Source organism: Syngnathus leptorhynchus, chromosome 13 (assembly GCF_054491065.1).
Source record: "Syngnathus leptorhynchus isolate UIUO chromosome 13, UIUO_Slep, whole genome shotgun sequence".
NCBI lineage: Eukaryota > Metazoa > Chordata > Actinopteri > Syngnathiformes > Syngnathidae > Syngnathus > Syngnathus leptorhynchus.
Genome location: NC_141207.1, coordinates 9,395,888 through 9,412,778, shown reverse-complemented (window position 1 = coordinate 9,412,778; position 16,891 = coordinate 9,395,888). Strand labels below are relative to the sequence as shown.

General features: G+C 39.8%; 2 protein-coding genes across 2 annotated transcripts; both read left to right on the top strand.

Moving 5' to 3' along the window:
* Window positions 1-636: 636 nt before the first annotated feature.
* Window positions 637-9,905, top strand: LOC147047586 (phosphatidylinositol 3-kinase regulatory subunit gamma-like). The gene is made up of 12 exons (XM_085928946.1): window positions 637-1,246; window positions 2,617-3,168; window positions 3,782-3,898; window positions 4,241-4,337; window positions 4,439-4,537; window positions 4,621-4,801; window positions 4,989-5,111; window positions 5,182-5,324; window positions 5,451-5,627; window positions 5,694-5,762; window positions 6,036-6,197; window positions 6,275-9,905. Exons 2-12 carry the CDS (start codon window positions 2,934-2,936, stop codon window positions 6,462-6,464), a joined length of 1,593 nt encoding a protein of 530 aa, XP_085785072.1. The 5' UTR covers window positions 637-1,246; window positions 2,617-2,933; the 3' UTR covers window positions 6,465-9,905.
* Window positions 9,906-12,939: 3,034 nt separating this feature from the next.
* On the top strand, window positions 12,940-15,822 carry LOC147047585 (gamma-interferon-inducible lysosomal thiol reductase-like). Its single transcript, XM_085928982.1, has 7 exons — window positions 12,940-13,194; window positions 13,623-13,811; window positions 13,880-13,951; window positions 14,138-14,227; window positions 14,326-14,478; window positions 14,555-14,623; window positions 14,684-15,822. Exons 1-7 carry the CDS (start codon window positions 13,060-13,062, stop codon window positions 14,741-14,743), a joined length of 768 nt encoding a protein of 255 aa, XP_085785108.1. The 5' UTR covers window positions 12,940-13,059; the 3' UTR covers window positions 14,744-15,822.
* The last annotated feature ends 1,069 nt before the right edge of the window (window positions 15,823-16,891 follow it).

Here is a 16,891-nt window from a genome sequence, read left to right as displayed (position 1 = left end):
TGAAAAAACAGCCAGATTTGACTTCCTAAATGACTGATCATCACCACGAGTAACCATGACTGCAGCATATGTCATATATAGCTTGAACCCCAAAAAAGGCTGCTATGAATAGATTGATATTTTAAGCCAATTAAGTCAAAAGAAGACACAACGGTAACCAAATCCTTTCGACGCGAGGTGTCCTGGCTGGCTGGCTGGCTGGCTGGCTGGCTGGCTGGCTGGCTGGCTGGCTGGCTTGCTGGCTGACTGTCTGTCTGTCTGTCTGTCTGTCTGTCTGTCTGTCTGGGACATCACCGAAAGGAAAAGAACCGCGGGGGCTGCCGCGCTTGTTTTGTCTCCGATGACCTCCCATTTTTTTTTTTTTTTTTGAACCACTTCCTTCCACACCACTTCTTTCATTATGTTGATCTGTGAAGTGGAACGTAATGCTTGCAGAGTAGAGAGGTCAGGGTCTCCCACTGCCTAGATACATACAGTCTAATATTAGAACATTTCCTTGATTTGTTAGCAGCATCTCTGCTGATTCCTAAGCACATGGCAACAAGCGGGCCAATAGAATTTCAACAGCCCGCTAAGCACCTCGCTCTGTATAGCAACAGTGGCATCCTTCTTTTATTTATTTATTTTCGAGCTTTTTTTTTTTTTCTTCCCCTCTCTCCCGCCGATTCATTCTCATGCTTGTGACTCCCACTGAGCTGGCCACACTATGCTCTTCAACTATGAAAAAGAGTTCCAGTCAGAAGAGAGCAGTGCTGCGTTTACCTTTTTTTGACTTTGAAAATAGCAACATTTTTGGAAGTTCTGATCTACTCTCAAATGTCAGCATTTTTACCTACCACTCCAGAAAAGTTGAGTTTTTTTCTTTATTGTCAGCCATTTGAAAGAATAAACAAAAAAATGGGCTTAGTCCTGGAAAAGTCTGGAAAAGAATTCTAAGGACAGTAAGTGTCACTGGAGGAAAAAAAAAAAAAAAAGACATACCCAGGAGGAATGACATCACGGCAAGAAGTTGTATTCAGATGGGATATACACACATCGGGAGGAGAGGATTTTCAAAGATGGAGGATACAGGAGAAGAGGCGGTACAGGATAGGAGGAGCGCAAGGACATAAGATGGCGTGAGGACCCAAGCCGGTGGTTGGTTTGATCTGAGCCACGTGTGCGTCCGGCCGGCCACGTCTCTTCCTTGCTTCATGGATGTCGACGAAACGTTTGCTGATGGCCGCTCTCCGCAGTCCTGGACCGGGTAAGTGCCTACTGGTATTTCCAAGGAGAGCTCCATTTGGAAGGTAATTGGGGTATCCCCCCCCCCACACTCCCACCCCTCCAAAAAGTTGCCATTGCAAAACTTCTTTTTAGCATACACACGGGGCAAAGAGGCGTATGATGGGTTCGTACAAATATGGCGAACGTCAAGCGTCCCATCTGCAGAAACGATTCCATCGTTGGCTTTTATGCGGCGGGTATTAGCTACTCGGTTACTAGAGTACGTGTAAATACGTCAAAGAAGTATTTGATTCACATTTGAACCTTGATTTCTTTTGTTAATGCTATTTTGGGAGGGTTTTCCTTGGGATTTTGTATTTTATCGGTAATTTGAGAACCCAGCAAAGATTTGTTGGATGGAGTCATCGGAAAAATCCATCCTCATTGCGTATCGGATCTTGAACCTGGATCAGAAATTGTAATACGCAGTTAGTTGAAGTTGCTTTGGGTGTCAAATGACTCTCTAAGATCGAGAAATTACATTTTGAAACTGCGTCACGTCCGCATTTCGCTCAAAATATTTCTCGGATAATTTTCGATGTATCGATGTACAATCGGCATCGATGAAACATGTTACGTAATCATTCATATTTTATTTGATATAAACGGCAAGGAACAAGAAATTAAATATTGAAAAGAAGCCATTTAGATTTTTGTGCAGATTTTTTTCCTCCTTTTTTTCTTCATTTTCTGGTTGGAAATCGGAGTATTATCCCAGTTTAATCCGTTTAAGATAGAATGAGCGTAATTTATATCAATGTATCATTGCTATAAAAAAACAATAGTAGTTATATTTTTTTAATAATAAAAAGCAACACACCTCAAACAGATTTTGATACGCATTAGATAAGAGTATCCAAAATTGCTGACTAAGTCCAGATGCTTGGGAAAGGATATTGTGACATTAACTTTATTATTACAATTTTTCTCTATAGGGTGGGCAGAGGGGGGGGGGGGATGCAGGAGGGATTTTAAATGCCCGGGATTTTAAATAGGATTCAACCTTTGGTTTCATGTCTGCGTATTTTAACGCAATAGTCCTTTATGGCGTAGCAAAAACAAAAATTTGATATTCTATTATGGCACTACTTTGCGCAAGACTGCATTGGTTTGTGTCAGATAGAGGAAATTTCATTAAAGAATTTTTATATATATATATATATATATATATATATATATATATATATATATATATATATATATATAATTTTTGCAAAAAATATATATTATTTTTATATTCTTTTTTGCAATAAAAGAAATAAATATATCTATTTATATATATTTTTTTTCTCCCCTAAATGTAAAAATAGAGTTTATACAATGCTGACTGTGTACTCTTCCTGTTTTCAGGCTGTTGATCAGTCACTTTCAAGCAACTGCTATCTAAATGAGCCAATCATCGCACAAAACGAAGAAAATGACTTCAAATGCAAACAGCAGTGGCTGGAACAAGATCTACTGACTGTCACTCTGCTCAAGACATATTGAGGGAGAAGAACGAGCACTACCTCCTGAACAAATGGCATTCGTGAAATCTGCAAATGTGTCTCCCTCTCCATGGTTGGCCATGAGTGTAACTGGCAGCTGATAGATCATCTAGCATGTGATCAACGGCATTGAGGGAACCCCAGCGCCTCAATTCGACCCAGCCGTCTTTGTCGGAGAAAATGGCAGATGCAGGTTTCCACCTCTGGACAGCAGACAAGTTCCAGGCAGCGGATTTTCTGACGTCACCCTTGGCAGCACTCAATCTTGTGGAAGAGAAGAGCCACCAAACGGGGGATGAGCCCCAATCCCATTCCGCGTGTCCTCCCATCACGTCATCGACATCCAGCCAGTCACCAGAGGAGACCGGGATGATGTGTTTGGCTTCATGCTCCAATCCGTCATCAGCGGATCAAGGTAAAAATGAAGATCGATTTAATAATTATCACTCAAATGGAATTTTATTTTTTATATAGGGCACAGATGAGTGAGTTAGGGCCTTTCTAATAATACCGAGTCCTTCATGTTATTCCTTCAACAAACTGCTGTGGCTACAGTAATTCAAATGAATCTCAAGTGTCCGTCCAAGGTGTAAACTTTCATCATGACGTGATCTCTGCGCACATACATATAAAGGTCACTCACGCAATTCCATATTCCGACCAATCAAATGCTTTCTTAGATAAATGAAAAGCCTAAAGACACAGACACAATAAACACGCAGCGGCAGCTTGATCCAGTTTCTCGCCGTAACGTGAAATGTCGATGCAGACAGCTGTTGTTTGCGAGGCCAGGCCAGGCCAGGCGAGGCGACGTTGCGCTCTAAGCAGCATGGATTCTGGCCCAGTGGGCCTGAGCATTGAGGAGTGTCATTTGTGGTATTCGAGGAAGTCAGACAGTCCGTGTCACCTGTCAGTAGACGAGTCTGGGCAGTGTGCGCTACTAAGCAACATAACCTTCCTAATCTCAAGTCCTTGTCAGTAGGACAGCAGACATTTCTTGACTGAGCTTTCTACATTTGATGTCGCAGTGCTCTTGGAGACAAAGATGAACATGGATGAGATGTCTCAGACAGCTTTTGTGCAGGACCTTACCACCATGGCAGATGCTGATCATGACGTGTTCCAAGACTTGGGAAAGGAAGACGGTACGCTCGTCAACTGTGTTGTGGCAGTATGCAATTTGAATAATAGATCTTATACGTGTCTAAATAGAAGTTTTCTCAATTATAGAGATGGGCGAGTATCGATACCAGATATCAGTATTGATACTAGATATCGGTATCGATACCAGCCTTATTTCTAGGTATCGCTACTCTTGTTGCCAATGCATTGAAAAGCGCTTTTAAAATGAACAATCACTGTTTATTTGAGAAAATGTGTATGAAAATGACAAGTGGTATCGGTACTTAGTATCAGTATCAGAATTGAGTAGTCGTACTGTGAATATAAATGTGGAAAATGATAAGTGTCTACTTTGGTGCGGGCAGGGATCCAAGCCAGCTTCATCACCAAAGCAATGGCACCATGCGATTCCTGCTCTGAACAGCTGGTTGATGCAGAGTGGTATTGGGGCAACATCTCAAGGTGCACAAGCTCTTCACTCTTTAGAAAGAAAAAAAAAAATCATAGGAAAGTTAGATGATGGAGATTTGAAATCATAAAGTCCATGTTGTGTTGTTGAGCAGAGATGAAGTGAATGGAATGATGAGAAACACACCCGATGGCACATTCTTGGTGCGTGACGCTTCCAACAAAGTCAAGGGAGAATATACACTCACGCTGAGGTACAGAAGGTTGCAAAATCATTTCCAGTACTGCTAAATGATGCTTTTTTTTCAATTACAGTCCATTTATCTGAATCTTACAGGAAAAATGGCTCCAATAGACTAATAAAGATTTTCCACGATGGAGGAAGGTACGGCTTCTCCGAGCCGTTGACCTTCCATTCTGTGGTGGACCTTATTCAGTATTACCAGAACAGGTCACTGGCCCAGTACAATTCCAAACTGGACACACGGCTGTTGTTTCCCATCTCTAAATATATGCAGGTGGGTCTGTAAAAATGGTATAATGGACTACGCAATATGATTTAATATTTGATCTATTATATTATAAATATCAATATTGAATATAATCTCATACATTATCCATAAATAATATAAAAGAGCAACAAATAGTGCATGAATATTATTGCATAGCCATTTGTAGAAATCAAATGTTGTGCCATGTGTGCAGCAAGCTGTGATGGAGCTTGACATGGATGCGGTTAGAGAACGGCTGAAGGTATTTCAGGGCCAATACGAAGGGAAGAGCAAAGAGTATGACCGGCTCTGTGAGGAGCTCAACCAAACATCACAGGTAGGCGAAGCCAAAAAAAAAAAAAAATGGAGTCCATTGAAATTGGAATGTATTCTTTTTTTCAATGTAGGAATTGCAGACGAAAAGGATGGCCATTGAGGCATTCAGCGAAATCATTCGGATTTTTGAGGAGGAGTGTGAAACGCACGAACGCTACAGCAAGGAATACATCGACATGTTCTTCAAATTAGACAACAACACGGAGACAGACAAGTACGGAGCCAAACCTTTTTTGTCATGATTGTTTTGGGTTTTTTTTTTTTAAAAGAGGAGGCGCATGGGAGATGACAAGTAATGAAGTGTACTGAGCTTGCTATTGTCCCTCTCGCCTGCTCATAGGCTGCAAAACAACCCTGACGAACTCCAATCCAGAGTGGAGGAAATCCATAATAGCAAAATCAAGTTGGAGGAGGAATTAAGGAGGAAGGTGCTGGCCCACATGGAGCTTGACAGGAAATTAAACCACTTGAAACCAGACCTTGTGCACCTCAGGAGGATCAGAGATCAATATTTGTTGTAGGTTTCACTTTTTACACTTGTTTGCTTCATGAAAATGCATAAAGCTGTAACTTTCCATTCCAGCTGGCTTTCTCAGCAAGGAACCAGGCAGAGCCAGATTGATGACTGGCTCGGTGTACGCAATGAAGAAGAGTGAGTCTCATCATTTATCCAAAATTAATGCCTTAATTAATGCAATGGTGTCAATCTACAAACGGGATGGAAATTGTGACATCAGCCATGTTTTTTTTAAATAATAAGTTAAATAACGTTCAGCAAGACTGTGTCAATGCTAAAGATCGCATAGTGAGTTCCACTGTGATATTCCATTTCATTTTAGTTCCATTCTCACAAAATAATCCTTCCCCCCCCCCCATTCTGAATATGAATTGCATTTAATATTTCTTTTGTTCTTTTTTTTGCTAGCCCGTACACTCTAGCAGACGATACGCACCGCGAAGAGCGGACATGGTACGTGGGAGGTATGACCCGGAAGCAGGCCGAGGAGCTTCTGGAAGGCAAACGAGACGGCACTTTCCTCATCAGAGATAGCCAAAGTCAAAAAGGATCCTTTGCCTGCTCTGTTGTGTGAGTACCTTTCACGTAGTTCTTGTGGATAATTGCTCAGGTTCCAGAAGGTGACAGGTGTCCGTCCTTCCGCACAGTGTGGACGGGCACGTGAAGCACTGTGTGATCAACAGGACGTCCACAGGCTACGGCTTTGCCGAGCCCTACAACCTGTACTCGTCACTCAGAGAGCTGGTCCTCCACTATCAGCACACATCCCTGATCCAACACAACCAGCAGCTGAATGTAACCCTGGCCTGGCCTGCTCTCAGCCAGCAGCCCAGCTGAGAAACCACCAGCACGTCACACTGATAGCACTTTCTCAACGCTTCACTGTATTATGGGTACTCGGAAAAAGACAACGACAAAAAAAAAAAAAAAAAAAAGATGAGGGACATCTTTAACCAGCTCAAACTAGAAAAAAAAAAAAAGAAATAATTGTGTTTATACTATTTCAATGTGAATTAAAAAAAAAAAAATACTGTATATGACCAACAATCCTATCAATATAAGTCACATCAAAATACAAAAAGAAATAGACATAATTTTGAATGCGCCACATTAGTTTACTGTAAATGATAAAATATGTTAAATTGATTAATTTCTGTTTTTTTGAGTGGGTCGATAAAGAAAAAATTAGGACAACTGTTGGATTTTTTTCCCCTCACAAATGTCTTAGATATAAATGACATCTTAAAAATAAGCCCCAAAAAGGTTTATTAAATGATTAAAAGTTGATTTTGAACATTGCAATTATTCTTTCAGCCACTTCATGTCACTTCATGCAAATCTCCTCCCCATTTTTTTAATGTTGTTGATTTGTAAAGATTAGATAATTGAATTGACCCACCAAAAATACAAGATTTTAATCCAACTAAATAGATTCTTCCTTTAAGTTATGCCTGTGTGTGGTAAGCATGGAATTTCTTTCATAAAATTAGGTATAGCGTCTAAGATAAGAAGTCGGATAAGAACATTCTTTACTGTAAAAAAAAAAAAAGATCCACTTTAGAGTAATGTTTAGTCTGTGTTGTATGTTAAATCACACAAGACGATGATGTCAAAGTGCGCTCCTTGCAGCACTGTGAGAAGTTCAAACACAATGACTAGGGTGCTCCATCCCATTTGAAGTAGTCAAATAATGAGATGAGATGAGATGAGAAGCAGAATAATGAAAGGATTCCAAAGGACATAAGTAGGAACAAAAAATTACAATTTCAGCTACTAAAGCCTTTGACTGATTCCAATGCATCCGCATCTATAGATCCAGGTTATAAGATTTGAGCTGGAGAAAGTAATCCAGGAAATTCTGGATTAAAAGTGCCTTTGGGTGGTTTTTGTAATGATATTTCCATTTGCACAGGAAAAGCACAAGAAAAAGGTCCATTAGATTGATTGCAACTTTAGCTTTCAGCTCAGTCACAACTTCCACTTTTAAGGAAGCTTTGGAATTTTCTCTTGTGTTGATGAGCAGGTTTGAAATCCAATTGGTTAGGAGAAGTTCTTTCAAGCATTTGTGAGGTACAATCAAAACAGCGCTCAATTGTTCGTCTCTCTCGAAATGTGTTTACATGTCAGATCTGTCTGTCAGCCCTGGACAGGTTTGCTCTCCTTGATTGTGCTCTCAGAGTGGAGGTGGACTGGTGCTCATCAAATTACATTCAATTTATTTTATTTATTTTAAATACTAATCAACTAACACCGTCAAGTCTTATGTAGGACTTAAATGGAAAAGTAGAAATATATTCATTAATACAGTATGGATTTTGGTCTGCTCCCAAATCTGAAGCTGTTTTTATTATTAGCAAGCTGCAAATGTTGGTGTTTCGTCAGGGTTCCTAAAAGGTTGCAAGCAGTTTTTAATTGAAAAAAAAAAAAGTCTGGCAAACTGTAAAATCAACAATCAGGCCATGCTCAAAGCCTGGCTAACCTTGGCTGCTCGGTGAGTCTTGAAGCTCCAGTCAAGATGTGAACTTTGTTATTTTGTTGAGAGGACCGCTGTGCTATGAAACAAACAGCACTTGTCTCTGGTTATAGAAAAAAAAAAAGATACTCGTCTGTAGACATTAATCATGTTAATAACTACCTACAATGATTTAACAAGAAAGGAAAATGGTACACACTTTATTAATCTTCATTATCAATTTCTCCAAGTGTTGGAAATAATTCTACAACATTCCTAGGAAATGACAATATTCAGCCCATGGGCTGCTCGTGTGGTCGTAGGTCACCGCTGTCATAAAAAAAGAAAAAAAAAAGAAAAGAAAAGCCTCACCTCATCTACGGGAAGTTGTGATACAAACTCACTCTGTTTGTGTGTTGACTGCTTGTATTCTTGTTTCTCTTCTACATGATCAGTTAGTGCTTGATGATATATCAAATATGTATGCACATTACGGGACTTGCACAGCAGCTCTAAAACAGAATTTGCACTAAAGCATCTCAAGTGATGTAGATGATGATGATGATGCCATCAAGTCGTGTTATTTGTCTTTCATGAAGCAAGCAAGCCCATTTGTGATGGTGCTAAATGTGTCATATGACTGACAGAGGAATTCCCAGACAGTCTTTTCACCATTTTCCCAACAATATTTCATTTGACATAGACAACTTTGTATTTGTGGAGTTTCTCTTTCTGTTGGTGTAGTGTTTCCATAACCTTTTCATTATTGTGGGAAAAGAATCAAAGTTGCATCGTTGGAATGATCACGGTAGCAATTACACAATAGCCAGTAGAAGTTCAGTGTACTTGCCACGTGCATGACAACACTTGATTTAAAAAGGGTAGCCATCGAAATGTTCTTTGAAATACCTCCTATTTTTCTTGCAGGTTAAAAAAAAAGATAATCACAATGCTCAGGCCTTTAAATTGGGTTTAGTTTGTGGTGTGGACGATTCAAATGATCAAATATTGGCTCGGAATCAAATTTATTTTTATTATATTGTATAACTGGGAAGAGTCACTACACGCACGTCACGGGATTGTCAACATTTTTAGATGTTATCCTTGAGGAGCGTGGGTTTGGAATATTTGAAAAGGTCTAATGGTTTGATGAAGAGATGTTATCTTGCAATTTGTACAACAACAAATCCATATGAAGACAAATGGGAACTTTGCTGGTTTCAGTTTGAACTGTGTATACAATCAAATACCTCTTCCTGTTTCTGTGACTTTGGCTTGTTGCTGTTGTGACTGTAGAAATGTGTCTCTCTGCTTTCATCCAAATCATTTAGCTGCACTGAATAGTTTTTTTTTTTTTTGCTGTGAAGAAATATATGTTCATGTCAATGTTGGTTTACTATTTGAATTATGCAATGACACTGTGCGTTGTGTCGCGGTAGCTTGTCTTTCTTTTTAGAAGTCAGTCATATGAAGAAATGTGCTGGTTTAAAATGTTTTAGTTGCGGTCCTTCCTTGCCTTCCTTTGTCCATGTATGCACTTTAACTACCAAATAAAGTCGAGATTATAAAAGACATGTATTGTGAATAGCGTTTTCTCATTTCACCATTTTTTTGGGTCCAATTTGGGGAAAAATTCTAGTGTCCACTCAATTGATTCAGAAATGTATTATTTTTGGTTCAAGCTGTTTTTTGTTTTTTTTTACCACTCCCAGAAGTTGACTGTAAAATGACACACATTACATACATTAACGTTATTCTGCTGCCCCCTGGTGGCCGAGGCACGCAGACGGAGCAGTACAATGTCAATGGGCATTGAGATGATTCGAAATAGGAAACTGCTTCGGCACATGGAGACCAAGCATCCTGCATTAAAAGACCAACTTTAACCACTTCGGGTGTCTCCAATTACACCTACGGCTCGTGTCTGAGAAACAAGCTCAGTGCTCCACTAATTCAAGGGAATGGGAACAGAAAATACATATAATAAAAAATCAAAGCATCCCCTGATCTTAAGCTCCCAAGAGGGCGAGGAAAAAAAAAAAAAAAAACTACTAAAAGAAAAAAATAGTCGTATCATTTTATTTCATCGTATTTATGTATTATTGATTTATATAAATGTATGATTTATTCATATAAAGGCCAGTCCGTGAAAATATTTCCATAAAACCATATATCCGTTCCTCATTGGCGAGGGATCCATAGTATAGTGGTGGGTGCACAGGACTCTCACTTCAGCGGTTCGGGTTCAAATCAGGGTGAATCCAGAAACATTTTATCATAGAAAATTTGCAACAGAGTTGTGCTTCCCCATATAAAGTCAGTGCTAGGCTTCGAGTTAGAGCTGCGTTTAGGGCTAGGGTTCGGGGTTAGAGCTAGGCTTACATTTAGTTAGGGTTAGGGTTACAGCTAGTTAAAGTTAGTTAGGGTTGGGTTAGGGTTATCGCTAGGGTTAGGGCTAACCTTCTGATTGGCTGGTTGATCTGTGATGTCATTTAGACACTCCATTAGGTACACTGACATTTTCAGGTGTACCTAATCACAGGCCACTTCATTAGGGAAAAATCATGGTCAAAGCTTAAATAAAAGTGAAAAGTGCCGCACCCGCCCTCACCCCCACTTTCTGATTGGCTGTTGGAGCTGTGACGTCACTCCGACACTCCATTAGGTACACCGCCATTTTCAGGTGTATCTAATAACAGGCCACTTCATTAGGGAAAAAAATCATGGTCAAAGCTTAACAGAAAGTGAAAAGTGCCACACCCGCCCTCACCCCCACTTTCTGATTGGCTGGTTGAGCGGTGACGTCACTCGGACACTCCATTAGGTACGCCGCCATTTTCAGGTGTACCTAATCACAGGCCACTTCATTAGGGAAAAATTTTAAGTGAAAGTAAAAAGTGCCACACCCGCCCTCACCCCTACTTTCTGATTGGCTGGTTGATCTGTGACGTCATACGGACACTCCATTAGGTACGCCGCCATTTTCAGGTGTACCTAATTACAGGCCACTTCATTAGGGAAAAATCATGGTCAAAGTTTAAATGAAAGTGAAAAGTGCCACACCCGCCCTCACCCCCACTTTCTGATTGGCTGGTTGAGCTGTGACGTCACACCGACACAGGTGTACCTAATCACTTCATTAGGCAAAAAGTTTAAGTGAAAGTGAAAAGTGCCACACCCGCCCTCACCCCCACTTTCTGATTGGCTGGTTGAGCTGTGACGTCACACCGACACAGGTGTACCTAATCACTTCATTAGGGCAAAAGTTAAAGTGAAAGTGAAAAGTGCCACACCTGCCCTCACCCCCACTTTCTGATTGGCTGTTTGATCTGTGACGTCACTCGGACACTCCATTAGGTACGCCGCCATTTTCAGGTGTCTAATCACAGGCCACTTTATTAGGGAAAAATCATGGTCAAAGTTTAAATGAAAGTGAAAAGTGCCACACCCGCCCTCACCCCCACTTTCTGATTGGCTGGTTGAGCTGTGACGTCACACCGACACAGGTGTAACCAATCACTTCATTAGGGAAAAAGTGAAAGTGAAAGTGAAAAGTGCCACACCCGCCCTCACCCCCACTTTCTTATTGGCTGTTTGATCTGTGACGTCACTCGGACACTCCATTAGGTACGCCACCATTTTCAGGTGTACCTAATCACAGGCCACTTCATTAGGGAAAAATCATGGCCGAAGCTTAAGTGAAAGTGAAAAGTGCCACACCCGCCCTCACCCCCACTTTCTGATTGGCTGGTTGAGCTGTGACGTCACACTGACACAGGTGTACCTAATCACTTCATTAGGGAAAAAGTTAAAGTGAAAGTTAAAAGTGCCACACCCGCCCTCACCCCCACTTTCTGATTGGCTGTTTGATCTGTGACGTCACTCGGACACTCCATTAGGTACGCCACCATTTTCAGGTGTACCTAATCACAGGCCACTTCATTAGGGAAAAATCATGGTCAAAGTTTAAATGAAAGTGAAAAGTGCCACACCCGCCCTCACCCCCACTTTCTGATTGACTGTTTGATCTATGAAGTCATTCGGACACTCTATTAGGTACACCGCCATTTTCATCTTTTTCATTAAATCTTGTCTATTGGAAACTCAATAAACAAGCTTGTGAATTTCCATTGTTGTATCTGGTTTTTTTTCCAATGTGGTGAACAGTTTGTGAATGAGCAATCGTTATCGGGTTTAAATGTTCAAGTTCAAGTTTATTTACAAGTATTTATGTAACAAGGGGTTCTTGAAAATGAATCAAGCAGCCACCAACCAAAAACATTTGCAAAAAAAGGAGCTGGAGAGACAAGGGAAATATTTTACCGAGCAATCAAAATGTTTTTGATTCTCTCGATGCATCTTTCTACGTGTATTCTTACTCTTGCAATCTTTTTTGTGTAAATTTCTTCTTCTGCTGTAAGCTTTTTTCTCCCATTCAAACAGGGTGGAATGTTCAGATGAAGCCCCTTTTCTGCCAGAATTTCCCTTATTGTGAAACCCTGATCAGAACTGTGAGACCTGTAAAATACATGAAAAAAAAAAAAAAACATAACTATTTTGACCCTTCCAGCAAAAGATACACATTTTTGGGGTAAGAATGCATGATTACATGTCAACCAACGTGACATTGATGAAAGCTCCAGAAGGGCTGTTGCAGCATCCTGCATCTCTGCTAACTTTGAGGTAATTGTGACAAGCCCTATACAATGGAGTTGCAGTGAATGTTTGGTTCCATGCTCTTCATTTATGTTTTTATTTTGTGTTTTAATGAGGTGCATTGTGGAGTGCTCTTTTTCTCCGAGCTTGTCTCTACATTCTACAGATCAGACGCTGGAGTGTACGAGGGTCCGTGAAGTCATCATCAGTTTTGGAGTCAGCTGTTAGTTGGGTTTGTTTGGTCTGTCCTCCTCAGTGTGGAGCGTACTCGGTCCACTTCCTCTTGCATCTTTCTGTCTTGTTTTCTCTTTTTGATCTGCAGACATGAAGCTTGCAGCTCTTGTGGTCATCATCCTCCTCTGCCATGTTTGGAGTGCAGCTTCATCTCATCCTAAACCATCTTGTCGCTATCCTCCGTCTCAGTGGTGTCGCTCCTTGGAGATTGCTGTTGAATGCAAGGTGAGTGTGGCGATCACAAAACATTTTTTTTCAGGTACAATGTTTGCATTCTGCATGTCTTTTTTTTAGGGGGTGCAAAACACCCAAAGTTGGGTCAGATCATCTCCAAGGGGGGGGGGTGAAAATTATTCAAGGCTTGTAAAATGAGAGTCATGCCTCAGATATTTAAGGCCTGCATGTGACTAGATGGGCTGCTCTGGTTAAAACATTAGACTGAATGTTTTTGTCTGTGGTGGTTGGCACAACATTTCAAACAAAATTGAACTCTTGAGCCTTCTCATGTGTAATTTGTAACTTCTCCCCCAAACATTTGATGTAAATTGAAAAGGCCAAGTTATTCATTAGTGGCTTTGGCTTGCCTAATTGGCTCTGATCAGATCTAGTTCAATGACTCGTGATAAAAACATGTTTGTTGTGTCCTTCTGTAGGTGCAGAAGCAGTGCATGGAACTAAGTGCCATACGTCCCAAGGAGCCAGCTCTTCCTGTGTCTGTCACGCTTTACTACGAGAGTCTTTGTCCAGCCTGCAGAGTGTTCATCAGTCAGCAGCTCTTTCCTACCTGGTCCATGCTGCAGGACATCATGAAGGTCACGCTGGTGCCGTATGGCAACGCTAAGGTGCGCCAGTCTGTTTCCTGGTGATGAGGAATTCATTTCATTCATTTCACCTGTGTTCTTTCTTGCAGGAACTGGTGTCCAGAAATAGTACCTTCACCTGCCAGCATGGGGAGCCAGAATGTCATGGAAACGTGATTGAGGTTTGGTGTGGTTTAATGAATTTAATCAACTTCAATTGTATGTTATAAATGTATTTAGTCATAACCAACCTGTTATTTAACGAGTTAGTCATAAAAAATTGCTCCAATTATTGAATAAAACATTGTTAAATGCATTTTTTTAATAATTTGAATATATTTGAATCATTCATTTGCTCCTCTCCTCAGGCCTGCATTCTCCAATTGAGTGGCCCCACTGCTTTTCAGACCATCTCCTGCATGGAAGCTGCTGCCGATGTTGTCAGCGCAGCTCGGCCGGTGACTGCTTTCTTTGAGGGATTCAAAAACAGGAGTGGGACTTGAATGAGCTGTTTCCTATTTCGAGCTTGCGTGTGTGTTGCGTTGTGTGGTCGTAGTGTCTCGAGATGCACGCCCCCGCCGTCTCCTGGGTTAGCGTCGATTCCTGCGTTAAGGGAAGTCTGGGCCGTAGATTGATGCACACTAAGGCGGTCATGACCAGAGCGCTGAGCCCTCCTCACACGCACGTCCCCTGGGTCACCTTCAATGGGGTAAGAGACCCAAACACAGGTCATCAAGTCCAACCATTGTGAAAGATGTCAAGAAATGAATACAAATATTTGGCAGGAATACACTCAGGCGTATGAAGACAAGGCCATGTCTTCGCTCTTCCATTTGGTTTGCCAACTTTATACGGTGAGATTATTATTATTTTTTTAAATGTTATTTCAGCACATTGATTGTGTACAATTTCAGGGAGTAAAGCCTCCGGCCTGCAACGGAGCCCCGGTCAGACTCGACAGAGGTTTCTGCTGAGGACGTCTGAAGCAAGTCATACTAACAAATACATTGTGAGACTGAGACAATCATAAATTTCTTTGTACTTTATTGGCATTTGCCAGAACACCCTCAAATCCAGAAAAATCATTTGGTTTTCTTTCCAAAATGTCGGAGTGGCAGATCAGCTTGTATTTTGATCTTGAGGCTTAACATATGATTACAACATGACATACAATTAATTAACTGTTCTTCCCCTTTTTTTCTTTTTACAGTACTTCCCCCCCCACACACACACACACCAACAGACACATATGAATAATAAATAGTATTCAAGAAAGTTGCATGATATGAGGCTGAGCAACATGACTAACATGATGGCAATGTGAGCTCAATACAAGAAGTGAGCAATAATACACATTTAATACTTTCTGGCACTAGTGTTTGAATATAAAGAACCATAGTGCTGAGTTTAACTCGCCAACCTTTCAGACATTTGCTGTATTTTTTAAAATGTTCTAATGAAACTAATGATTTCTGATGACTGGCCTTTCTATTTACAACATCCTGTGGTTCACTTTGGTTTCAGGGAGTCAAAAACAGCACGTTGGTCCTTTAACATCCGTGGCCCAACATCACATGATCAGGCTGATCAATAATGCTTTCTGTGGTCATGAAATACTTTCTGACTAGTGTTTCCTACTACTGCCTGACCAAGAAGTGCAATAAAATGTGTGTAGTGCTGGTTCACCTCCAATCTCTGTTGGCAACAATCATTCATCTACAGAATGGACACACACACACACACATACACACATGAGACACAAAAAGTCATATTGGAAAAGCAGAGCACTGCTAAATTGCGCCAAAATGAATCGTTTTAAATAGTGGTAAAAACTGTCACGATAAGTCAATGGTGTTAATAAAATGATCTATTTAAAATCTTTAATGTAAAAATCTAGCATTGTAGGCTGGCAGGTGTTTTAAAGATTTTTTTTTTTTTTAACATGAACAGCATTAACTTCCAAATGGTATCAATGTTTTCTAGTTCCATTTTTTTCCATTATTTTGAGGTTTGTTATTTGAACTCTGCTCCTGCCTTTTTTTTTTTTTTTTTTTTGCAAAATGGAAATAAAGTGATGGGCTTATTCTTTTCATGAATTATGCTCACAAATCTTCAGGAGTCAACAGTATATTCATGTGTAGTGCCCACTAAAACAATATTAAAGTAAATAATAAACGATTGAGGTGACTCGATGTTTCATTGACAAGCAGGCACTGTGGTTCTGATGAGTTAAGATGTGAAGGCTGGAACACACCATGTATTTAAAAAAAAAAAAAAAGCTCTGTCGCTGAATGCCAAATGTTTTGGGCAGTGACTCAATGTTAGTGAATCACAAATTTTGCTGCATTCATTTTTGTGCAATTTCTGAACTTGCAGAAATCATTAGTATGCCTGAACATACTGCAAAAGTATAAAAAAAATAGACTATTGTTCTGATAAAATCTTTATGCAACTTGATGCTTTTGAGTTTACAAAGAAAATCATTCATTTTCTTTAAAAAATAAAATAAAATACAGGCGCATTATAGTGAGTCACTTTTAAAGTTGTAAGTCACTGACATTTATATATTTGCAGCACTTTGAAATGATTTCAAAGGCAATTGCCTTTTTGGTCTTCTCATGCTATTAGATGACAAAAGCAAAACGGATAACATCACCTCATTATTCTTACAATCAAAACGGATGAAATTCCAAATCAATCAAATGATTACATTCCCGTTTTGTATTGTATTTATGATGTGCAGCCCTTTTTAACCCATTCCAAAAGCTTGAGCGACAAAAAATGCTAAAGTGCTACTGCCAACTGGAGGCACCCTGATCAAATAAAAACAAGATGAGGGGAAAACATGACCAGCAAATGGACAATGGAAAGTTCAGAATCAAAGGCTGATATAAATAAAAAAAATTTTTAAAGGATAACAATTAGACTACAGGAGGTGTCTTCAGTGCTCAATCTGATGTGCTACAAGATAGTTTCCTAATATATATATATATATATATATATATATATATATATATATATATATATATATATATATATATATATATATATATATATATATATATATATATATATATATATATAAATAAAATATATATATATATATATATATAAAATATATA

Coding starts and splice junctions, on each gene's coding strand:
- LOC147047586 (XM_085928946.1), top strand. CDS start 2,934: ATGGCAGATGCAGGTTTCCACCTCTGGACAGCAGACAAGTTCCAGGCA. Junction 3,169..3,781: donor TCCGTCATCAGCGGATCAAG/GTAAAAATGAAG, acceptor TTGATGTCGCAG/TGCTCTTGGAGACAAAGATG. Junction 5,628..5,693: donor ATCAGAGATCAATATTTGTT/GTAGGTTTCACT, acceptor TTTCCATTCCAG/CTGGCTTTCTCAGCAAGGAA.
- LOC147047585 (XM_085928982.1), top strand. CDS start 13,060: ATGAAGCTTGCAGCTCTTGTGGTCATCATCCTCCTCTGCCATGTTTGG. Junction 13,952..14,137: donor GTCATGGAAACGTGATTGAG/GTTTGGTGTGGT, acceptor TCCTCTCCTCAG/GCCTGCATTCTCCAATTGAG. Junction 14,624..14,683: donor TGGTTTGCCAACTTTATACG/GTGAGATTATTA, acceptor GTACAATTTCAG/GGAGTAAAGCCTCCGGCCTG.